This window comes from Pan troglodytes, chromosome 1 (assembly GCF_028858775.2).
Source record: "Pan troglodytes isolate AG18354 chromosome 1, NHGRI_mPanTro3-v2.0_pri, whole genome shotgun sequence".
Lineage (NCBI taxonomy): Eukaryota > Metazoa > Chordata > Mammalia > Primates > Hominidae > Pan > Pan troglodytes.
The window spans coordinates 212336544-212361943 of record NC_072398.2 but is presented as its reverse complement, the minus strand read 5'-3'; the positions used below and the strand labels follow the sequence as shown (position 1 = coordinate 212361943).

Below are 25400 nucleotides of genomic sequence, written 5' to 3'. Positions count from 1 at the left end.
TTGTCCCCATCAAAGTCAACACAACGGCCCAAAGTCACACAGTTTGGAAGTGGCACTACTGGCATTGAGACTGAGGTCTCTCTGATTCCACATGTTCTTTCTCAGGGGACGTCCAAAAACAGGAAGGAAGTACATTCATTTCACCCAAGTGAGGTTTATTCACAAGCATTTGGGAAGCACGCTATGCCTGGCCATCCTTTAAAGATAACCCAGGGACCTGGGCCCGAGCGCTTCGGGAATAACGAAAGGAAATGGACACGTGAGACAGCTACCAAATGGAGCCATGGCTGCACTATCCGAGCTCACATGCTGAACGGCAGGCCCCACCCGCCTACACCAACCCTGGCCCAGACCAGCCCAGCCCACCCAGCCCAGCGCACCCAAGGCCTCCCTTGGCCTTGAACATGAGTGAAGGGAATGAGCTGCAACCCGCAGGTGCCCACTGTGACCGCCAGATGCGGCTATAGGCTGCTAAATCAGACTTTGTCTTTGGAGACCAATAGGTCACCTTGGGTGGTTTTTTTCTAGAAGATGACAGTGCCTGGCATGTAAAATAGGTCAAGGGAAAGCAATGAAGTGTGGATGTTTTAAGACACCCAACACTAAGTGGGTAAAAATGGCCCAGATGCAAAGGACCTCCAAGGAATGCTAAATTATTAACCAGGGCAAGGTGGGAGTAATTGGGGATGGCTTCCCTGCTTCCATCTGGAGTTGAACCAGCCAGGGAAGAACCCTGGCTTCTGCCTCCCAACTCCGTGGCCCTCCCTCCCTCCCAGATGCCACCGGGTGGCACTAGTCCCTCCTCATGGTGTAGCCCTGGATCATGCTGTTGAAGTAGGCGGGCGTGTTGCGCTCCGGGTAGAAGAGGATCATGTAGCACTTGGGGCCGAAGTAGCCCAGGCTGATGGCCAGGAGGTTGAGCACAGTGACCAAGAGGTCCACGATGGTGACCAGCACCCCACTGTAGGCAGACATGAAGGTGCAGAGGGAGACGGATGAGGTGAAATAGAAGGTCATGCTGAGGGTGATGAACTTGGCCTCGTTGTAGTTGGTGGGCAGCTCTTTGCCCATGTAGGCGAAGCTGAAACCCACCACTGAGAGCAGGAGGTCCAGGCTGGTGTTGAACAGCAGGCTGTTGCGGTAGTTGGGGTTACAGGAGACAATTGTGATCTTGGGGTCATCGGGGTCAGTACGGGTGGTGGGACTGAGGCCCGTGGCCAGCATGCCGATTACCACAATGACCATTTTGAGTACCGTGATAAATGCCATAGAGACGTAGGGCCCCTGGTAGCGGACCCAGTAGCTGTAGGCGCGTGGGAAGCGGCTGGCCATCTTGAAGGCGCAGACGATCTGGAAAGAACGCACGGCGATACAGGAGATGCAGATTGTGAAGCAGAGGGGAAAGAGGGCCTGGCGGCAGAGGCAGGTGGAGACCTTGGGCGGCCCCACGTACACCGGGACCACCATGTATGCCACCAGCAGCAGTGTCAGCATCAGGAAGCACATGGGGCCCCCAGCCGAGCGAACTATGGGTGTCTGGAAGTGCCTCCAGAATATCACCAGGATGGCCAGGGTGCTGAGGAAGCCCAGGGCGGCCAGCAGGGCCACAGCGATGGTGGGTGCCTCATGCCATTCCAGGAAGACCAGCTGCCGCTTGAAGCAGGAGGTCTCACTCTGGTAGGACCACTCGTTATTCGGGCAGGCCTGGCATTCATATTCATCTGCAAAAACCACAGCGACTCCCATTAGCCAAGCCCATCTTCCAAGCACCTGCATCCTCCCAGCCCTGCACAGGGCCAGGTTCCAGGGATGAAGAGAGAGCACCAAGGGCAACCCTTGCATTCACAGCCAGTACTCCTCAAGTCTCATGTGCATTGGCTCATCAAATCCTCACAGCAACTGCATTTCACAGATGAGGAAACCAAGGCTCAGCCAGGTTAAGTAATTTGCCCAAAACCAGTAAGTTAGAGAAGCAGGACTTGAACCCAGGTCTCCTTGACCCAGAGCCTACCAACTGCAGTTCCTCCCTTCCAAGACCTCACCCTCTGGTGTGAGAGGCATTCAACCACTTACTCAAAGAATGCATTCAATACACGTGTTTTTGAGCACCATCCATTGTGATAGGGACCTGGGGTGGAAGGCCACAGAGAGATGGATAAAACCCAGCCCTCACCTCCCCGCTATTGACTGACTGTGGGAGGAAGGCCAATGAAATCATTCCACAAACTTGTTCACCACCTCCTCTGTGTCCTGTGGCCTGCTAGGCACATATTAAATACTTGTATTGGTAAATGTCATCATCCATTTAATTTACATGAAGTCATGAAAAAGAATTGAGCTCCAAACTCTGAACTGTGCTAAACACTAATGTGGACAGAGATGACGTTGTCTGCATGTTCCTAGATTTTATGTTCTATAGGGAGAAATGATCATTCTTCTCATCAAGGAAGTCATTCAACAAGCACCCACTGAGCAACTGTGCTGTGCTTTGAGCTACACTAGGCACTTGGGAGGCCAGAGGGACAAATGAGATGGTGTCTTCCCTGTCTGCCAGAAACTTTCCTCCTATTGCAAATACCATTCATTCATTCATTCATTCATCCAGTGGGTGTTCCCCAGCCTGACTCCCTGGGCCCTGGGCTATGTGTGTGTGGAGTGGGATCAGCTGCAGTCCGGCTTGGGGGAGTGTCGTCCCTTCCCTTCTCCCTCCCTCTCTTAAGCAGCCTGTATGGAGGATTTTGCTCTACACTAGGTTTTGGGAGGATACAAGAGGAATCAGATCTGGTCCCTGGCCTTTGGACACTCACACCCCCTGGGGGGTACTCCAGAGACCCTGCCAAGGAGGACAAGCCCTAGAGACTCCAGGGGCAGGGCAGGGGCAGGTCAGGAGTGCTAGACCTGTGAATCATACCTTCAGTGTGGTTGAGGAAGGTGCCGGGAAGGCAGTCGATGCACTCGAAGCAGCAGACATGGATGCCCACAGGCTTCTTCTTTTGCCCTGACTGGCACCTCTTGGAACACATGGACACAGGGATCTGGAGGGAGGAGGGCAAGAGACCCTGAGTCCTCTTTTCCCACATTCTGGGGGGCCCCTCCCCTCTCCAACCAGCAGGATGTTCAGGGGAGGAAGCCTAGAAGCCCCCTAGGTTTTGGGGTGGAAACTGTAGAAAAAAAAAAAAACTCTCATGCTTCTAGCAGGGGATAAGGAAAGGAGCCATTTTGAAATATGCTCAGAGCATTCTGTTCTCCTTAACAGATGCCTTTCCTCAAGGGAAACCATTTTACCAGAACCCAACTGATGTGAATTTTACCAGAGCTTAACTGACATGGAAAGAGAAATTCTGAACTCCAGCCCTCTCTAGCCTTCTTGTCTTACCTAAGGGGGTGGGGTGAGAAGCACTTATGAAGGTCACAGTTCCGGGGCACAGGCTTACTGAAAGATTGAGACCTAATCACAGGATTACAGAACACTTCCCCTCTATCTCACCACCACGTCAATCAAGGGATACAACCGAAATAACTGCAAGGCTGAGACTGCATTTAAGAAGGAATATCTAGGGAAACCCAAAGATAAAATGGGAGACAAAAAAGGACACTGGAGAAAATTTTGGCCTCTGACACCATTGCTATTTATTTATAGCAAATAGTAAGCATAGTTTTAATAAACTTGAAAGGACTGAAATAATAACAGGTATGTTCCCCAACAACAATGTAATGAAATAGAAATCAATAACAGAAGGAAGTTTGGGGAATTCATAGACATGTGGAAATTAAACAACATACCCTTAAATAACAATAGGTCAAAGTAGTATTCACAAGTGAAATTAGAAAATACTTTGAGATTAATGAAAATAAAAACACAACTTAACCCCACAAAAAGACAAATACTGTATGATTCTACTTATATGAGGTGTCTTAGGTAGTCAAACTCATAGAAACATAAAGTAGAAGGATGGTTGCCAGAGGCTGGAGGAAGGAAGAAATGGGGAGTTGTTCAATAGGAATAGAGTTAGAAATTTGCAAAATGAAAAAGTTCTAGAGATCTGTTGCACAAAAATGCGAATATACTTAACATTACTGAAATGCATGCTTAAAAATAAACAAATTGGTAAATGTTATGTTATATGTCTTTTATCACAAAAATAAAAAATTTTAATGTACCAAAATTAATGGGGTACAGTGAAAACAATACTTAAGAGGGAAATTTATTATTATAAACATCTGTATTTAAAAAGAAGAAAGATGTTACATCATTAACACTCACTATCTTATCAAATCACTAACATTCACTATCTTATCATAGAGTTTACTCTTTCACTCTCGATCTCAATGTAGTCCACATGGAAGTTGTTCATCTTGACATTCTGCAGAATATCACGCTGGTCTATGATATTCATGACACCGTGGTAATTGGACCTGGTTAGTAGAAAGTAGCAAGCACTTTTATATCCAAGTAAGACCTATGAATGCCAGAGGATTGGAGATAAACCTTGTAAAGATTCAAAACTTGGGGCTGGGGGTGCTGTTACGTTGGTGATGTTTTTAGGAGGCCAAAGGTACAGAGAATGCCAGGACATCCATTCTAAGATAATAGACAAGTCATCCACCCTACACCTGCTACCATGAAAGTATGGAACTTTATAAACTTCTTTAGATTTGCGGGACAACATAAATTGCTCCTGGAAATACTACTGCAACCCGTTTATCAGGTGATTCAGAAGGCTTTCAGTTTCAAGGCAGAGGGTAACAAGTCCAGAAAATGACTCTGAAGAAGGCCCTGGCTTCTGTATAAGCGATCCTGCCACTGGGGCCACATGATCGAGGAGATCTGATGATGTTTGAGTTATCTATGCTTATAAGAATTGGCAAGCCCAAAGAGAGAGATGCAACAATGCCATGCCTTCTACAACAACATTCTACTCACTACTTGAAAATCAACTCTTGGAGTCCTGCTGGGCCATCATGGAAATTAAGTACCTGGCCCCAGGACATCAAGTGACTATCAGATTCACAGAGTCTTATAGAGAGGCAGGAATAAAAACAAGTCTTCATATAAGGGAAATGGTATCCAAGAAGCACCAGTGGGTCCAAGTAAATTTCTTAAATCAATTATTGTGACTCCTGTATCTATTTCTGTTGTAACAAATGCCTCTCCCTCAAATCATACCTAAGACCTCATGGAGAGATTCTTTATGACAAATAAATAGAGGAGAACATTCAGGAATGATTCACAAGTAGGTTGGTTTGATATATTAATGTGAGCTGACAGTGGACTGCTGCCATACTAAGCTTTTTTCAGGGATACAAAGCTTTTTTCAGGGTGAATTCTGAAGGACAGTAATGATGGGAGATACTGCTTGTATGTGGAGATGCAAGCAGGACACTTGGTTGTTTGCTTTGTGTGAATGGAGAGATGTCCTGAAGGATGGATATTCTTGAGATCCTGGACATATGGAATGGCTTGGCTGGTTGTTCAGGGGCCTGGAAGGAGCAAGAGTGGAAGAATGGAGACAAAGTTGCTTGGGGAAAGGTATATGTATGGATCCATGAGAGTGAGCACAAAGCATGAAGATCTCTGTGTCTCATGTTAATGCAAACCAGAGAGCAAACACAGAGTAATAGAAACCAGATTGAAAGGTTGACTTGTCCCAGCCAGGCACCGTGGCTCATGCTTGTAATCTCAGCATTTTTTGGGAGGCCAAGGTCGGCAGATCAATTGAGGTCAGGAGTTCCAGACCAACCTGGCCAACATGGCGAAATGCTGTCTCTACTAAAAACACAAAAATTAGTCAGGTGTGATGGTGCATTTCTGTAATCCCAGCTACTTGGGAGGCTGAGGCAGGAGAATCACTTGATCCCTGGGGGCGGAGGTTGCAATGAGCCAAGATTGTGCCACTGCACTCCAGCCTGGGCGACAGAGCGAGACTGTCTCAGAAAAAAAAAAGAAGAAGAAGAAGAAGGTTGACTTGTCCAATGAAGGTCGGCTGGCTTTTGTCCTCAGCCACCCCAAGGCCTGCACAGAGTGGCCATGATGTCAGGGATGGAGGCTACAGATATGAACCCAACAGCTTGAGCTTCCTCTCATCATGGCTGACCTAGCTACTGCCATTGCAGAACACCTAACATTCCAGCATCAGAGACCCACCCATGCTGAGCCCTTGAGTTGATACAATTCTTCAAAAAGACCAGCCAACCAACTGCTGAAAGATCTATTACATCAGATCTTTTCCTCTCTGGGAAAATTCCAGGAAGGGAATTTTCCTTCCCTGATTTCAGTGCAGCATCGCCATCTGGGGGCTTACAGAGCAAATGATTTATTGATGCAGGACACTGTATCACCTCAGATCAGGAGTCAACTTCATGGTAAAGGGGTGTGACATGGGCATGTGACCACAGGCTCCACTGATCCTAACATATACCACATTACCCAGAAGTATCCTATCTAACCAGGTGATGAGATGGCATACTAAAAGCTCAGCTAAGGTACCATCTTCAGGACCCCCTGCAAGGTGGGGACACTGCCCTTTAAGATGAAGTTTTGAATGAATGGCTTGTGTATAGTGTTGTGGCCTCAACAGCTAGAATATGTGTATCCAGCAACCAGAAGGATTGGCTACATGCACCATTATTCTCAGGAACCCATTGCAGCATTGGTGCTTCTCCTCTCTACAATCTTACACTCTGCTGGAACAGAGATTCTGGTCCCCAAAGGGGGAATACTTCTGCCAGCAGACACTATAGGGCTCTACGATTACCATGTGGTCATTTTGGGTTCCTCATGCCAGTGAATGAGGAGGCCAAGAAAGGAAGAGGTAACTGACCTGGATTCGTGGATGGAGCTGAGGTGGTTGCTACACAAGTGGAGTAGGAAGGAGTAGGTCTGGCACCCAAGGACTCACCAGGCAACCCTGGGTGCTTCAATCCCAGTGCACCTGCTGGTGGGGATCTGCAGCAGGCACAGCCCAGAAATGCAAGGCAACTAATGGCCCAGACACCTTGGGGAAGAAGGTCGGGATCACCCCCCAGGCAAGTGACTGAGAGCAGCCAAATGCTGGCTGAGAGTGAAGAAACCCAGAATGGTAAGCAGAAGAGAGAGATGAATATCAGTGACAACTTTGGGTAGTGGCTAAGTCCGCCAAACTCCCTTTCTGTTAGAGACTGAGCTGGCGGCTGCTCTAAAAAGTCTGTGACTCCTCAGGCTCAAGGAAAGCCACTGAGTGGAACAAGAAATGGGCCTCTCTGTGGCCTGCCTCATATTTTCTCAACCCACTGTTTATTCCAGCCATTGCTGCAGTCACCAGTTTCAAGCAAGTGCCACCTGTCAGCACCTGGCCTCGGCTACACAGCTGTGTCTTGTATTCTGCCCTAAGGCTGCAGTATGAAATGCCCATGGGAGGCCTCTGAAGCTAACACCCCACAGAGCAACCCCTGACCACCAGGTGATGGGAGCTAGTGGATTACTGCCACCCTCCTCCCTCCTCTGGGAGACAATGCTAAGGTGGCTCTTCGGGAGGTCCCAGTAAGATTGACCTCCAGTTGCTCAGAGTAGTGTGTGGCTTGAGGTTGTTCTCTTGGACCAACTTTCCCTGTTCCCTGTGGAACTCTCCCCAGTCTCCCACTCCTGTTCCTGTCCATGTATCATGTCCTGGAATAAATCTTCTGCACATAAACCCTTGTCTCAGGCTCTGCTTTCTGGGAGACACCAAAGCTAAGACAGTATATGGGCTGAACTATATCCTGCTTAAAGTCCTAGTCCCCAGGACCCCAGAATGTGACCTCATTAAGAAATAGGGTCATTGCAGTCAACATAGTCATATAATTAGTTAAGATGAAGTCATCCTGGAGGAGGGTGGGTCCTTAATCTCATATGAGTGATGTTCTCATAAAAGGGATGAATTTGGAGACAGACACATGGAGAACACCACCTGAAGGTGAAAGCAGAGATGGGGTGGTGATGTGGGTGTCCCCACCCAAATCTCATGTCCAGTTGTAGTCCCCAACGTTGGAGGTGAGTCCTGGTGGGAGGTGATTGGATCATGGGGATAGAGTTCTCAAGAATGGTTTAGTACTATCCTCTTGGCACTCTCCTCCTGATTGTGAGTGAGTTCTTGTGAGATCTGGTCGTTTAAATGTGTGTGATATCTCCTCCTTCACTCTCTCTTGCTGCTCCAGCCATGTAACAAGGTGGTTCCCCCTTTGCCTCCCACCATGACTGTAAATTTTCTAAGGCCTCCCCACAAGCTGAGCAGATGCCAGCATCATGCTTCCTGTACAGCCTGCAGAACAGTATGCCCATTCAACCTCTTTTCTCTATAAATTACCCAGTCTCTGGCATTTCTTTGTAACAATTCAAGAGTGGACTAATATGGGTGGTGCATCTACAGTCAAGGAATATCAAAGAGTGCCAGCTAACCACCAGGAGCTTGGGGAGAAGCCTGGAACAGATTCTACCTCACAGCTCTCAGAAGGAGCCAACCCTGCTGACACTTTGATCTTGGACTTCCAGGCTCCAGAACAGTGAGACAATAAATTTCATCTGTTTAAGCTCCCTACCCACCCCAGTCTGTGATACTTTGTTATGGCAGGCCTAGGAAACTAACACAGACACCACCCTAATTTACTCCACAAAAATCCCCAAGGCACTCAGAAACTCACAGCATCAGGTACCTCTGCAACTGGGGATAGAGTGCTGTCGGGGACTGGGGGGAAGAGGGTGCAGGCTATTAGCAAAGGAGAGTGATGAAGTCTCTTCCAGAAGCTTTTAGATCTCTAGATCCCTTCCCCAACTCCACAAGGCAGGTCTCTATCCTTTCCTACTCCAGCAGAATTCTGATGGTCTACTCTCTAAAGAGGGTAAAATAATGGATCTTTAGATTGACAGATGTCAGACTCAGTTGAAGGCATAGCTACCAAACTAAAACAAGAGTATCCAATGACAGGCTGTATTAGTCCACTTTCAAGCTGCTGATAAAGACATACCCAAGACTGGACAATTTACAAAAGAAAGAGGTTTAATGGACTTACAGTTCCACATGGCTGGGGAGGCCTCACAATCATGGCAGAAGGCAAGGAGAAGCAAGTCATGTCTTAAATGGATAGCAGCAAGCGGAGAGAGCTTGTGCAGGGAAACTCCCATTTTTAAAACCTTCAGATCTTGTGAGACTTATCCACTATCAGGAGAACAGCACAGGAAAGACCCACCCTCATGATTCAATTATCTCACACCGGATCCCTCTCACAACATGTGGGGATTATGGGAGCTACAAGATGAGATTTGGGTGGGGACAGAGAGCCAAGCCATATCACAGGCTTTAGCCTGAATGCTGTATATAGAGAACCTCCACCACAGACTAGCTGTATGCTGTATATAGAGAACCTCCACCACAGACTAGCTGTGTGGCCTCAGACAGGTCACACAACCTCTTGGTGCCTTCAGTTTCCTAACCTATAAAATGGAGAAAATGGTAGCATTTATCCCCTAGGGTTGATATGAGAATTGAGGTCCTTAGCACCAGGCCTGGCACACACATGTTCAGTGAGTGTTTAGTTTGCAGAGGTCTCTGAACCCCTCTTCCTGGGGAGCTGGAAAGCCCTGAACATGCATAGTTCCCAATCAATGGGGGAAGGACAGGACCCCAGACTGTATACCCACGAATAGAGATCCTACCAGCTATTGATAAAGCAGAGGTCCCTAATCCCCAGGACACAGACCAGTACCAGTCTGTGGCCTGTTAGGAACCTGGCCACACAGCAGGAGGTGAGCAGCAGGTGAGCGAGAGCAGAGCTTCATCTGTATTTACAACTGCTCCCCATCACTTGATTACCACCTGAGCTCCACCTCCTGTCAGATCAACATCCGCATTAGATTCTCATAGGAGCACAAACCCTATTGTGAACTGTGCATACAAGGGATCTAGGTTGCACACTCCTTATGAGAATCTAATGCCTGATGATCTGTCACTGTCTCCCATCACCCCCAGATGGGATAATCTACTTGCAGGAAAACAAGCTCAGGGCTTCCATTAATATTACATTACGGTGAGTTGTACAATTATTTCATTATATATTACAATTATATGTTACAATAATAATAGAGATAAAGCACACAGTGTAATGCACTTGAATCATCCAGAAACTATCCTCCTCCCAGTCTGTGGAAAAATTGTCTTCCACTAAACCAGTCCCTGGTGCCAAAAAGGTTGGGGACCACTGCTCCAGGGTTGATGTGAGAATTGAAATCCTTAGCACCAAGCCAGGCACACACATGTTCAGTGAACATTTACCTTGTAGAGGCCCCTGAGCCCCTCTTCCTGGGAAACTAGAAAGCCCTGAACAGGCATAGTTCCCAATCAATGGGGGAAGGAAAGGACCCCAGACGATACATCCACAAATAGACATCCCCCCAGAGATTGATAAAGCATCTCCAGGCTCTGTCCCTAATGAAAAGGGCCCTAGCCACTCCAGCAAGAGCCCCAGGCCCCGCCCCAGGCCTGCCCACCCACCAGGCCCCCTGGCTGACCGTGTTGTTGATGGTGTGCCAGGAGATGTCTTGGATGTTCTTCAGCTGTCGCTGCAGGGGGTAGTAGGAGGCGACGCTCTGGAAGGGATTCTGGCTCCGGTCCCATTGCCACTGGACAATCTCCAAGTGCAGAGCCACGTCCCCTTGCGGGTCAAAGAAGATTTGGTGGTCCAGGAGAGTGAAGTTGACCTTCCAGATCTCCTCAAGCAGCTGGCGGGGTCAGAGGGAAGGGAAGTGGAGCTAGCATCAGAATCTGAGCCAGAATTTTTCCTGGACCTGGGAAAGATTCTACCATTCCATTAGCCCTGATTTCCAACTCTGTAATATGGAGGCAATAAATCTCCGAAAGGGTGGCAATTTAGGAGTCAGTGGCTGAGAGCTCTGCTTTGGAGCCAGGCACATCTGGGTTCAGGCCTCAGCTCTGCCCCTTGCTGTGAGGCCTTGGGCCTGTTTCTTAACCTCTCTGAACCCGTTTCCTCTTCTGCAAAGTGGGAGCAATAAAAACTCTATCTTCTGGGCTTGGAAGCAAAAAATAAGTTCATCTATGTTAGAGACTTAGAGCAGAGCCTGAGACAGGAAGCACTCCTACCAAGGTGCTGATAGATTTCCTTTTCCCTGGAAGTCACCTCAGTCATCCCTCTTGAACCCAATACATGAGATGAGGTATAGAGTCCACTGTCTCTGTCACCTGCAAAGGTCAATTGGGGTCTCCCCTGATCCCTGGGTCCTTCCTACCTCCCCAGACCTTAGGGTCAGCTCTCATTCCAGTCTCTCCCCACCTCCCAACCCCCCATCACTCTCAGTAGGCAGCAGCTGGGACAGACTAGAGCACACTTTGAACTGGGCATCCTCCGACCTAAAGTCCAGTCCCAGTTCTGTTCCCAATTTGCTGTGTGACTCTCAGCAAGTTTCTGAACCTTGCTGGGCTAACGCTGAAAGGACTTCCAGCTCAAGTATCCCATGGACCTGGCTCCTAGATTTTCCCTCCATAAATGGTAGTGTCCATTTGGCTATATCTTTAGGGCTCACCTGGCCTCAGGGACTGATACACACAGACAGGTAGCCAAGGGAGTCGGGCCCTGGCCTTCTCCCTTCCCTGCCTAGCAGGTGAGGTCCTGACTCAGAAAGACTCTTTGGAATGTGCACAGGTTGCTAAGCCCAAGGGCAATGGTCCTTTGAGCCAAGAAGGAGGCTCCAACCAGGTGGTCGGCCTGAGGATGAGGATCAGGATGGCAGAGGCCCCTGGGAGTCAGGTCCTGGGTGCCCATGTTGCACCTCTGCAATGACCTGCCCAAGCAGGGTTGAGCACTTGGGACTAGAGGGATCCAAGATATCACCCCCAAGGGGTCAGAAAGCACTGGCCTTGTAATTGTCCTGAGTGGGTGGGAGCCTAGACTATTATTGGCAGGGGCTTGGGCACCTTGGGGTTCCCTCATCAGGTTGAACCCCGTTTCCCCTTCCCCATCTAGCCCTACCCCTATCCCAGCATAAGCTGTACATTTAAGGCAGACTCAAGTCCACCTCTCCAACCCCACACTCTCTCCTGAGGCCAGCACTCGGTGTCAGAGAAGAGGAAGAGGAGGAGTACATTCAGCCTCTTCGCTGCCCCAGGTAATTTGCATCATGATTGCACATCCCCTCAATAACTCAGCAGGGCACATATGATTCCTTCCATTTAACAGATGAGAAAATCAAGGCTCAGAGATATTAAATTTGCCCAGGTTTGCACAGCTAGTAGTGGCAGCACTGGGATTCCATTCCAGGTCTGATTGCTAAGCTCTGCCCAGCTCACCGCCACCTGCCTTACAATGTACAAACAGGTGGGCCATATCCGAGATGCCCGAGGGGTGGAGAAAGGTGGAGAGAGCTGTGCGGGGAAGAGCCAGACCAGTGCCAAGGGCCCCATTTGTGAAATAAAAGGATTGGACCAGAACCTGAGAAGACCTCACAACCCTGACCCTCCTGATTCAATGACTGGCTGAACATTTTTTTTTTTTTTTAAGACGGAGTCTCACTTTGTCGCCCAGGCTGGAGTGCAGAGATGCGATCTCAGATCTCAGCTCACTACAACATCCGTCTCCTGGGTTCAAGCAATTCTCCTGCCTCAGCCTCCCGAGCAGCTGGGATTACAGGCGCCCTCCACTATGCCCGGCTAATTTTTTGTATTTTTTAGTAGAGACGGGGTTTCACCATGTTGGCCAGGCTGGTCTCGAACTCCTGACCTCGTGATTCATCTGCCTTGGCCTCCCAAAGTGCTGGGATTACAGGTGTGAGCCACCACACCTGGCCAACCTGCTGAACATTTTTGCTGGGATGGCCACAAATTTGCCAGCCTGGATTTACCCAACCTCCCACTGATCTGACCCCACCACCACCAGCACGGGCAACACATCTACCCAGTGTCATCTCCAACTCTTCTCATTGCCCCTGAGTCCTGTCTCTCTACCTCGCCTCTCATGGGGTGCCCATCCCCACTACCCCAGCACTATTTCATCACCATCCCTTACCACCACCCCTGGCCACTCCCTAGCTGGGTGCTGTCACCTCTTTGAACCTCAGTTTGACCTGTGTATGGGAGAGCAACCGTGTAGTAACAGTATCTGCTCAACAGTGTCTGTCTGGGGGTAACTGAGAATTCATGTAAAGAGGTGAACACCGTGTCCGGCACATAAGTGCCCATTCATTCATTCATCCAATATTCACTGAGAATCAACGCCAAGCCAGACCAGTGCTAGCAACTTGGGATACAGCATTGGAAAGGATTGACAGGGTCCCTGCTCTCACTGGCCTCAGTTTGGGAGGTGTGGGGAATAGCCAATAAACAAACAAAGGATATCAACACAATCACAACTTGGGATACCTGTTATGACAAAAATAAACAGAGTGCCGTGGTGTGACCCAGCAAGGAGGATGGGAGATAGTAAGGACACCACATACCATTTTGCAGGTTGTGCCCTTCATGAGGGGGTCCATTTAGGACAACTGGGAGGAACAGCTGGAGTCCAGCCCATTCAGGCCACAAAGCCATGTGCCTGCCACAGGTCTGCGTGCATCCAAAGCCAAAGAGCATCTTGGTCTAACTTGTCTGCACAAAAGGGCATCATTTTCTAATTCTCACAAGGACGCTGTTTATGCCAGCAGAGACCCTGGGTGAAGCCTACATAGGGTGGGCTGGGTTCCCTGCCGCTTGACTGCATCATCCCCAGCCCTAAATTGGCTTGTTGGGCTGTCTCAAGAACGTCATCTCAGAGCTTGGAATGCTCTATGAACTCCTGCTGCCTCTAGACAAAGCCGCCTCTCCTTCAGGGCACTAGATGCCCTCCAGTATCACCTGCAGTTCCCGTCGCCTCTCAGTCTTCGCCACTCAAGCCCAATCACGTGGCCAGGCCACCACTCTCCCACTCTCCTCCTGGAAGGTCCAGTGCCTGTTTACTCCCTTCCTCAGTCCTGCCTTCCCTGACCCTCTCCCACCATGATGATGCCCCTGCTCTGTGCACAGCTGCAATTCTGACTTCTTGCTGCACTTGGCAGACAGATCTTATTAACTGTCCTCATCTCCTCCTAGGTTGGAGGTCCCCCAGGCCTGGCACATAGTAGGTGCTCAACAAAAGGGATGGGACATCCTGGTTGCTATGATTGGTGCCCTTTGGTCTCCGCTGCTGGGAGAAGGAAGAAGTCAACTGTCTTTCATCATAGCTCCTGCCAGTTGCAGCTGGGAGGATGCCCAGAAGGTGAAGTGGGAAAATCACAGCAGAATGGGCCAGACCTGGGTTCAAAAGCATGGTCCACCACTTACCACTGAGCGATCACGGGCTAGTCACATTGACTTCCTGCCCCTCAGCTTTTCTACCTGTAGATTATCCTCACAGGAGGGTCATGAGTTAGATGTGATGTATACTCGGTATTCAGTGCCTAGTAGGCACTCAAAGAGGAGTAAAGCACCCATGATAATTATGTATATTATTAATATAACAGGACATACAGCAATACGCAGTATTTTTACCAACTGGCACCAGAATTCCTTTTAAAGAATAACTGCAATCTTTTAAAAGAAAAGTGTTTAAGGTTGCAAGGTTAGGATCTGAGATTATGGGATAGAGAGGTACAATTAAATAGAATGAGAGAGAGAATTTCTTCAGAGCAAACTAATTTGTTCTGTTAAGGAAGTGAACAGTTATTTGAGGATGGGAGAGGGATCTAGCAAGTGGGCGAAAGGGGAGAACAAAGAGGGGAGCTGGACAGGGTTTAGGGAAGTGGCTAAATAGCAGGGTGGGAGGCTGGCCCCAAACTGTGAAAAAGCCAAGGAACCATTTAAGAACAGAGATCTCCAACAGCAAAGTATAAAGTGTGCGTCTCTAATGTAAATCCCCCCTGCTCCTCTGATCCTCAGTAAAACCTTCTATATCCCAGAAAGCTTCGTGGTGGGAGGTCTCTGTGTGTGCCTGTGGATGTGGATGTGTGTGTTAAGCCAGAAGAACAGATTTAAAGTCTATGTCTGAACCAGGGTGATAGAGAACTAGGGTAATGAAGACCCATAAAAGCAATGCAAGGCCTTTAGAGGGTCCACGCGAAAACACAAGCCCGTCCCAGGCTCTCAACCCTGGAGAGACTGGGGGAGGGGGGCGCTGCGGTTCCCACTGCCTGTGGGATTTCCTTCTGGTGAATTCCACCTGAATCTCCCAAGAACAGACTACTATCTTGAATGGTGAGTGTTCAATTAATTTAAAAAGCAATTTTGTTTTGGCACCAGGAATGACTAGTGCTATGTGTCTGGAAGAATGGGATACTCATGCCCTTTCACACCCATTTGCCCAGAACCCCAAGGGAGGAGGATGGAGGTGCCCTGCAAACTCTATGGCAGCCACCCCCTCACCTGCCAGGGGTAGACCACCCTCTTGGTGCAGGTGCTGTTGTCACAGCCGAGGAGGCTGTGCAGGGCATGGGCCACAGCATAGACCGCAGAGTACACGCTGTAGACGACACGCTCCCCAGAGAGCCTGAGAATGGTGTTGAAGGACAAGGTGGCGTTCAGGCAGTTGTCGCACTCCTGGTTGCAGGTATAGCTCTGGCTGGTCCTGCTGAGGGGTGGCGGCCCAGCCTGTGGGCCCCACTCGCGGAACTCACTGAAGCCCGGGATGGGCACGCTCTGGATGGTGATGCCCAGGAAGGTGCCCAAGTGGCGCAGCTCCGTGAGGTTGTGCAGGACCGGGTCGATGGCCCAGGACTCGGAGGCGATCCACACGGCGCCCGTGAAGTTCTGGCGCAGCACCTCATTGAAGAAGTCGTACAGGCTCAAGTCGGGCGAGAACACGACCACGACGCGCGCTGTGCTCTGCTGCAGCTTGTCCACAATGGTCACCAGGCGCTGGCGCTCCTCTGACGTCATGTTCTGGTTGGGCTGCAGTGCGGGCAGCGTCTCCTGGAAGGCGATGCAGATGTCGCGCCGGGCCAGGCGCTCGCCAAGCAGCTGGCCATTGTCGCGGCCATAGGTGTCGCTGCTCACCAGCACAATGATCCAGTTCCAGCGGAAGTGCAGCATCAGCTGCACCATGGCCTCGACATGGTGGTCGGCGCTGGGTGTGGTGCGCAGCAAAGCCGGGAAGCGCACCTTGTCTCGCAGCTCATCGCTGATGGCGCTGTAGGTGATCTGCAAGGGGAAGGGCTGTGGCATGAGCGAGTGCCCCGCTGGGTGCTCTGCCCCCACCCCAGGGCTCTATCCACCATCATCATCTGGGAAGCACCTAGTGCAAGCCACCCCAGGGGTAGGTGGTTTACACCATCGTCAATCATCATGGTCCCCAGGTAGCCCCATGCAATAAGAACCTACTGTGTGCCAGGCCCTAGGCCAGGTGCCTTATCTCAGTCTCATCATGATTATTGAGCACCTACTGTGTACCACACCCTGGGCCAAGCCACATACACCATCATCCTCATGGTCATCAGCACACTGGCTTTTATTGAGAACCACATCCTGGGCTAGGTGAATGACATAGCCATCATCCCCATCATCTAGAAACTCTTACTAAGCACAGCGCTTTCCTCCTCCCCCTCATCACCATCAGGCTCATCAACTAGCCACATTTCTTCCCTCCACCTCCAGGGCTCCATGGTTTTCTTCCCAACTCACTGGGAGTTCCATCTCCTTTCCTGGTTCCTTCTCTTCTCTATGACCTCTTAACCTTGGAGGACCCTGGGCTCAGGCCTCAGTCCCTGCCTTTTCTCCAGCTGCTCTCCTCCTCCCTTGGTGGTCCCATCCAGCCTCATGGCTTAATATCCCATTTCCACGTCAACTCCCAGTGGATAGCCCTGGCCGGGACTTCTCTCCTGAACTTCAGATGCATACCACGACTGCCTGCCTGACATCTCAAACTTCACAGATCGAAACTGAACCCTGTTCTCCTCTGAGCCTGCTCCATCCACACCCTCCCCCATCTTGGCTGGTGATGAATCCATCATTCCAGTGACTCAGGGCAAAAACTCTGGAGTCGTCCTTGACTCTTCTTTCACACACAGGTCACACTGGATCCATCAGCAAATCCTCTTGGCTCTACCTTTAAAATGTATCCATCCAGTGCCTGCCAGCTCCCCACTCCCTCCTGTCCAGCCACCATCATCCCCGGCCTGCACTGCAACATTACCCATCCACCTTTCCCCTATAGTCTATGCTTAACATGGCAGCCCAGTGACCCTGCTCACACACATGTCAGGTCACTTTACTCCTCTTCTCAGAACTCCTCAACAGCTCCTAACTTCACCCAGGAAAAGCCAGTCCTTGAATGGCCCCTAAGGGCTCTGTCATTTATCTGCACAACTCTCACCTGTCTGATTTCATCTCCTTCTCCTCTCCCTCTAGTTCCAGTTCTGCTCATCTAGTTCCGCAAACATACCAGGCACCTCCTGGCCTTGGCACTTGCTAACCTCTCTTCTTGGAATGTTCTTCTGCTAGGTCCCTCATGGCTCCCTCACTCCTTCACCTCCCTCAAGTCTTCGCCCAATTGTCAGTGACACCCACCTGACCACCCTGTTGAAAATTGCAATCTCCTTCTACCAACTCCTCCTTTCCACTGACATGCCAGACCCCCCCACCCTGCCCACATTTTTATTTTATTCATTGCACTTCTCACCTCTAACATCCTGCATCACCTATTATTGTTTACACTTATTTTCTGTCTCTCTCCACTAGAAGAGAAACTCCATGAGGGCGATGATTTCTAAGTTGTTGCCAGCTGTATCCCAGCACCTACAACAGTACCTGGCACATAGTAGGTGCTCAATAAATATCTGTTACATGAATGAAAGAATGAATTCAGTCCTCAGCTAGATGCTTCATGTAAAAGTACTAACATTAAACAGTAACAATCACAATATTTGTGACTACCTACTGTGTGCCAAGTCTTTTGCTAGCTGATCTTTAATGAATATATAGCCTGTACCAGTACTGCACTTGGCACTTTCAATCATGATTATGATAATAGTTATAATAATAGTAGTAATACAAATCACCCTTTTGTGAGGACCTACTACGAGGCAGACCTTGTGCTAGGCAGCTGTAGAGAATAATACTAAGCACTTCAAGTTTTTATTCCTGTGCAAGATGCTTTATAAAACAACATTATTTACTACCTACTGTGTGCCAGAAATTTACACAGGTTGAACACTAACCTTCAGACAGTCCTGGGATGGAATGCTTATCATCCCACTTTACAGGTGAGGAAACTGAGGCTAGAAGAGTTAAGAGATTTGCCAAAGTCTTCACTGTGGCCAAGGCTCGGTGCCAAGTTGCACAACCAGATCTGCCCACTTCCAAAGCCTGAGCCCTTACTCCATAAGCTGGGCTACCTTCTCAAGATTTGGGCTGATGTCCTGACCCTGCTTCTGGTCCTATCATCACCTCCCATGATTGATGGAGGAAGTGGCTTCTGAGGCCTCTAGACAGCCATTCCTCTGCCCCCCTCCCCAGGTCCTTCTCCAGGGCCCAGGGGCCTCACCTGTGGAAGGAGAAATAGGGAGAGGAAGTTGGCCACAGTCATGACAGACTCGGAGTTGTCAGGGCCAATGACAGCCACCACACGGGAAATGTAGTTACTGTAGTCCTCTTGGATGGGAAGGAGGTTGTCCTCGTGTGCCAGGAAGTAGAGCACCGGCTGGACATTGTTGGAGATGTAGCACACATCCACGATCTCATAGCCCAGCAGCACACCAGGCAGCAGGCTGCTGTCATTGTTGATCTCCTCCACCGCGAAGCGCATGGCCTGCATAAGGTTGTAGCCTATCACCTTCACTTCATACCTGGAGGGGCCACAGCATCATGAGGTGGAAGCAGATCCAGAATGAGGAAGGAAGAGATAAGAGAACCAGCCCACTCCTCCTTCCTGCCACAGGAAAGCCAAGGCATTGACTGAGAAGAGCCACTCCAGAAGACTCGGGCATTTTCACCATGTCATTGTCACCATACCACATCTCTAGGGTCACCATTGCCCATATGGCCACCACTGATACTGTTATCCATGTGGCCATCATCGCTACTATCCCTATAACCTCCATCACCACTCTACCAATGCCCACCAATGTGACCATCATTATCCACTAAAACTTCCATCACCACCATCACCACTATCACCATCATCACCCACTACCCATATTACCAATATCACCACCAGGGCCATCACTGTCACCACAACCTTGTGACCATCATCACCACCATCATCACCGTCACCACCATCACTATCAGCACCACCATTATCACAGCCATCATCACCACCATCACCACCACCATTTCCACCATCACCACCACCAACATCATCATCACTACCATCACCAACGCCATCAGTAACACCCTCACCACCATCACCATCATCAGCACCATCATTATCAGCATCACCATCATCACCACCCCCATCACCATCATCACTACCATCACCAACGTCATCACTAACACCATCAGCACCATCATCAGCATCACTACGATCACCACCATCACCAACACCATCACTAACACCATCACCAGCATCACTACCATCGCCATCATCACCAACACCATCAGCACCATCTTCAGCATCACTATCATCACCACCAACACCATCATCACTACCATCACCACCATCTTCAGCATCACTATCATCACCACCAACACCATCATCACTACCATCACCATCATCACCAACACTATCATTAAAACCATCACCATCAATGCAACCATCACCATTATCACTACCAGCACCATCATTACCAACACTATTACCACCACCGCTGCCATCATCATCACTAGCATCACCATCATCACCACCATTACCACTATCATCATCATCATCACCATCATACTTTTTATCATTGTCATCATCACCAGTATTACTGTTATCAACATTATCAGCATCACCACCATTACTTTCATCACAACTATCACCATCATTATACACCCCACCATGATCACAAGCATTAGAAAACCCAGCATCATGCCTGGTGCCATCACCTTCACCATTCTCAAGCCAGCATATAATCTTCCCCAGTGTCATAAATGATGCATTTCTTATAGTCAACCCTTAATCATCTTTTGCACTGTCCTACCTTTCTCCTTGTCTCCCACAATACCTTCACCCTCTCTGCAAGAGGTCACTCTTTCTTTTTTAGTCCCAGGCTGGCTCCATGTCCTTCGTGCTTGCATGCAGATGCACACAGCCCCCACAATCTCCAAGTGATGCTGCCACCTTAAGGGGCTCAGGGAGGAGGTGGGGGAAGAGGAACTTCCCTCTAGGCCCAAAAGCACCCCTACCCACCACGGAACCTGCTACAGAAAAATCACATTCTGCCTCCCAAAGGTTTTCAGAATGGGTTTTGACATGGACCCATTGGGAGTCCCCCAGTTGCCAAAGTGGGTGGGAGCAGTCTTGATGGCCTCTAAGAGCCCTCTAGGCTCAAACATTCTGTAACTCTATTTTAAAAAATGGCACTGAGATGACCCAAGTCTCAGTGTTTCAGACCACAGTCACCAAAGATTTTGGTAACCCATATTATACGGGGCCTCCCTGAGGACTAGGGGCATGGATCCAGAATAAGGGGATTGGCAATGAATGGGGAGGAGTGCTTTAAGCCCTTGGTCCTGGTCTGGCTCCCAGGGACCCACAGGACCAGGCCTGGCCTCCCACCCCATCCCCACTGCCACTTCCAGCCCCACACTGGAGACTCACTCCTTGCACATGGGCACCTGCAGGAAGTTAAGGTGAACAATGCCCTTCATGTTGGCATGGAGGGAGAAGAGGCCACCCAGGAGGTAATCCCCAGGCAGGTAGAAGTCCGAGTTCTCAGCCGGCTCAGCCAGGACCCATAGGAGGAAGAACAGGGAGCAGATGGTCTTTGCCCTGGGCCCCATGGCTGGGAAGTGATGGTCTCAGGAGGTAGTCCTGCCTCACTGGAGAATTGGCGGCTTGACACCAGGGTATTTGCACAGACATTTACATAGCGATGGTCCTGCCACCGACTGTGGGGCACCTGGAGCAGGTGGAGAGGTTTGGGGGCCCAGAGGGAGGAAAGGAGGCTGGAATTATGATGATTCTTTCTTAGAGCATAGAGGGGCTAGGTGGTCTAGGGGAACCCTATTTGGAAAGAGAGAGCATCCTGATAACTTGGCCATGCCCTGGCCTTCTGCCACTTGTCCAAGGACAAGTCTCATCTTCCTGACATTTCAAATATTTCAGGAGTAAAGGACATAAGTGCTATCAGGAAACAGAGTACTGTGGCCAAAAGAGCCCAAGCTCTGGAGTCCAGCCAAGTTAGGCCAGGCATGTAGTGATGTATAGGTGTGGAGAAAGTGGTAGCCATTGTCAATAAGAACCAGGCATCATGCAGGTGTTGCGGTTCATCATCTCATATAATGGTTGCAGTAACCGGGACTATTACTAACCCCATTTCAAAGATGAAGAAATGGAGGCACTGAGAAATTAAGAAATCCAGCCCAGGCTGCCTGACTAGCAGAGCTGAGATTCAAACCACATGGTCTGACTCCGGGGCTGGGTCCTTCATCGCTACATCACATTACATCACAAAATTAGTGCTTTTGATAAAAAAAAAAAAAAAAAAACACCCAGCGGTGTCAAAGAGGGTGGGGGAAGGAGGGAAGGGAGGGGTGCTCTCACTCCCTCTGAAGGCTGCCATCAGTCAGCCTAGCAACACCCACTCTGGGTCCCCGACCCCTTGGACCCCACACCAAAGGGCAGGGTTGTTGGCAAAACAGAAAGTTGAAAATTCCTAAATTCAAAGGTGAATACGCCCAAGGAGTCAGAAGCGGGGAGGTGGCTCCAGTGAATTAGGGACCCATTTGAATCAGAGACCCCTGTCCATTTAGTGCTGTTTTGCTCCTTTCCAGGCCTACCAACATGTGGCCGAGCCCTAGGGAACCTGCCACACACCACATGGCTGGAATGGGTCTGTCACAGGCACATACCCGGCTGCTGCGCTCCACGGTTCTGATGGGCAGAGGCTTCAAGGTAGAAAAAGGTGATCAAAAACCCCATGATCGGCTGGGCACGGTGGCTTACGCCTGTAATCCCAGCACTTTGGGAGGCCGAGACAGGAAGATCATCTGAGCTCAAGAGTTTGAGACCACCCTGGGCAACGTGGTGAAACCCGGTCTCTACTAAAAATACAAAAAATTAGCTGGGTATGGTGGCACACACCTGTAATCCCAGCTACTCAAGAGGCTGAGGCACAAGAATCGAGAATCGCTTGAGCCTAGGAGGCAGAGGTTGCAGTGAGCTGAGATCGTGCCACTGCACTCCAGCTTGGGCTACAGAGTGAGACTCCATCTCAAAAAAACAAACAAACAAACAAATAAAAACATGCTCTCTCCTGCCCCACCCCAGCCAAGCCCTGCTCCTCCTTCAGGGCCCAGTCTGAGCTTCTCCTCCTCCTAGGAACCACTCGTGAACCCAGTTCAAGGGAGTCTCCCCCGCTCTGAGCAGCAACAAGCCTCCTGTCTGCATCGTCGCTGGGCACTGGCTACCAGCCTTACACCGTTAACCGGATCCTGCTGCGTGTGTCCACTCTACTTGAGGACCCTTGAAACCACGTGACTTGGACCCACCTGGATTTGACATCAGCTGTTTGCTGGATGAGCATGGGCAAGTTCCTTAATCTCTCTGAGGCTCTGTTTCTTCCCCATTGAAACAAGGATAACAATTTCAGCCTCATGGACTTGGTGTGGGAATTAAGTGAAATAAAACTGGGGGGTGTGGAGCAGGCTTGGAGAAAGGTGAGTTTGCCAAAGTGCGAGGTTGTTTCTTTTTACAACGAAATCAACTGCCTCAGGGGGCACCGTGGGCTCCATGACCAGCTGAAATTGCCCCTTTGTGTCCCAAAGCCTCTTGAAGTTACCCTGAAGGATGTTGGATATCTTTAGCCACTGCAGAGCCGAAGTGGCGCCTCCTCCCCTGCCCCGACCTCTCCTGGGACGGGGTCATCCCGTGGGCCTGTAAGCCAACAAGGGGAGGCCTCCTGGTGCTGCAGGAAGACGCAGAATTGGCTGTGTGATCTGGGCTTGTCCCTGCCCCTCTCTGGGCCTGTGTAAACCAGTGGATTGGAGGTGGGGACTCATAAAATAAAAGGAAGCGCCCTGCAAGGGGTGTTTGGAGGTGCGGGTTCTGGGCCTGACTCTCCTCTCTCTGGGTCTCAGTCTCCTCATCTGTACAGTGGGGAGCCCCTCTTTGCACTGCCCGTGTCTGCCTCCATGTCAGCTGGCCCAAAACCCCAGCACTGACCCGTCACCACTGCCCCATGGGTTCTCTCCATGCCCTCCCACTTTCCACGCCACAACCCCCGCAGACCCTCATCACCCCCTTTCTGCACCTCTCCATCTGCCCCACACTGACTGTTTAAAACCCCAAACCACAGCTGTCAGCTAATCACTCTTCTGCTCTAATACCCGCCGGGGCTCCCCGTCACCAGCTGGATCAAGTCTGAGCTCCTTGTCCTGGCATTTGAGGCCTCCCCAGCCCAGCCCCAGCTCACTCATCCTTCCTTTCCTGGCCTTTCCAGCCTGGTCTCTCCTGCACCACGTGCCACAAACCACAGCCACACTGGCCTCCTTGGGTCTGGGTCCCTGGAGGATCTTCCTGGGGTGGCATTCTAGGGGCCTCCGAGACCATAGACGCCCGCCCTGCCAAATACCTAGGGGTTTATGAGTGGGTTGTAACAACAAATAGCGCCTTTCCCAGAGTGTGATGTATTGTTTCTGTTTTTTAGAGACAGGGTCTCACTCTGTCACCCAGGCTGGAGTGCAGTGGCATGATGAAAACTCACTGCAGTCTCGACCTTCTGGGCTCAAGTGATCCTCCCACCTCAGCCTCCTGAGTAGCTAGGGCTACAGTCACGTGCCACCACACCCAGCTAAGTTTTTTTAATATTTTGTAGAGATGGGGTCTCTTTATGTTGCCCAGAATGGTCGTGAACTCCTGGCCTCAAGAGGTCCTCCCTCCTCTGCCTGCTAAAGTGCTGGGATGACAGGTGTAAATCACCACGCCTGGTGTGTATTAAATCCACCCGGAGTCTATTAAACACCAGGCATTGTGCCAAGCATTTTATATACATTATCATTTAATTCTTACAACTCCCCTTCAAAGTAGCCATTTTTACTACCATTTTGAAGATGAGGAAACTGAGGCTCAAAGAGGCTAAGCAACTTTCCAGAAGTCACGAAGCTACTAGGTGGTGAAGCCAGAATGTAAATCCAGGCTGCCCAAGCTCTTAGCCCCTGTGCTAAGTATGTTCTGCCTACAGAAGCTATCACTGCACCTCCTGCCATGGGGGTTCTGGGATGGCCCTGCCCTCCCTCAACTCAGGTCCCACCCCAGGTGTTGGGGAAGGATTCGTTCCTGGTACAGCCACAAGAAGGCACATATGACTGCACATGTCAGTTCTGAATTGGGGAATAAAGAGGCCAGGAGGCACTGGGATGTTCTGGAGACTTCTAGAAAAGCCACATTATTTGGCAAAGCTTAGGGGTGGGGGTATGCCAGAGAGAGAGAGAGAGAGCATCTAAGTTAACTGGGAAGGCCAGGATGTAGCCCTGATCTCAGGGCACCCCCTCCCCTGCCCCTGACCACCCGTGGGGCAGGGCCATCCTGTGGGCCTTTAAGTCAAGAGGGGGAGGCCTCCTGGTGCTGCAGGAAGAGGCAGAATCGGCTGTGTGATCAGGGCCTGTCCCTGCCCCTCTTTGGGTAAACCACTGGATGGGAGGTGGGGACTCATAAAACAAAAGGAAGCACCCTGCGTGGGGTGTTGGGACGTGTGGGCTCTGGGCCTGACTCTCCCTTCTCTGGGTCTCAGTTTCCTCATCTATAGAGTGGGGAGGCCCTCTTTGCCCTCTTTGCACTGCCTGCATCTGCCTCCATGTCAGTCGGCCCAAAGCCCCAGTCTCAGGGTTTGGGACGGGGAGGGTGGTAGAGAACAAGAATGGTTAAGCAAGCTGTTTATCCAGTGGGCACCGGCTGAGCCCACTGTGTGACAGGGTTTACCATCCGGAGACAGAAACCAGGGCCCAGGTGAGGGCAGTGCACACTGGAAGACACCGGGGAACCAGGCCCATCCGCAGTGGGATGTATTGTGTCAGAGCTGAGAGAGCCTACGGAGACCCACAAACCCACCCAGTATACAGATAGGGAAACTGAGGCCTGGAGAGGGGCAGTCACCCAAGTCCAGAAAGGCATATTGACTTTCAGGACCAAGTTCTTTCTGGACCAAGTCCAGAAAGGCAGATTTCTTTCAGGAACAAGGGGCTAAGGCTGGGATTTGAGACCTCTGCTCTAATAAAGTCAATCAAAAGTACATCAGGACAGTGTGTGATGCCACCGGGATAGAGTAAAGAGGAAGGAAGGCACCGACCAGCCAAGAG

General features: G+C 50.2%; 1 protein-coding gene across 1 annotated transcript; it reads right to left on the bottom strand.

Moving 5' to 3' along the window:
• Positions 1 to 792: 792 nt before the first annotated feature.
• On the bottom strand, positions 793 to 20885 carry TAS1R2 (taste 1 receptor member 2). The gene is made up of 6 exons (XM_016950300.2): positions 20704 to 20885; positions 18508 to 18808; positions 15393 to 16166; positions 10520 to 10729; positions 2912 to 3035; positions 793 to 1721 (listed from the first exon to the last, which is right to left on the bottom strand). The coding sequence occupies exons 1-6, from the start codon at positions 20883 to 20885 to the stop codon at positions 793 to 795; spliced, it is 2520 nt and encodes an 839-aa protein (XP_016805789.1).
• Positions 20886 to 25400: the final 4515 nt, after the last annotated feature.

Coding starts and splice junctions, on each gene's coding strand:
- TAS1R2 (XM_016950300.2), bottom strand. CDS start 20,885: ATGGGGCCCAGGGCAAAGACCATCTGCTCCCTGTTCTTCCTCCTATGG. Junction 10,730..15,392: donor GGGTGGTCTACCCCTGGCAG/GTGAGGGGGTGG, acceptor TGACCCCGCCAG/CTGCTTGAGGAGATCTGGAA. Junction 1,722..2,911: donor CTTCCTCAACCACACTGAAG/GTATGATTCACA, acceptor TGGTTTTTGCAG/ATGAATATGAATGCCAGGCC.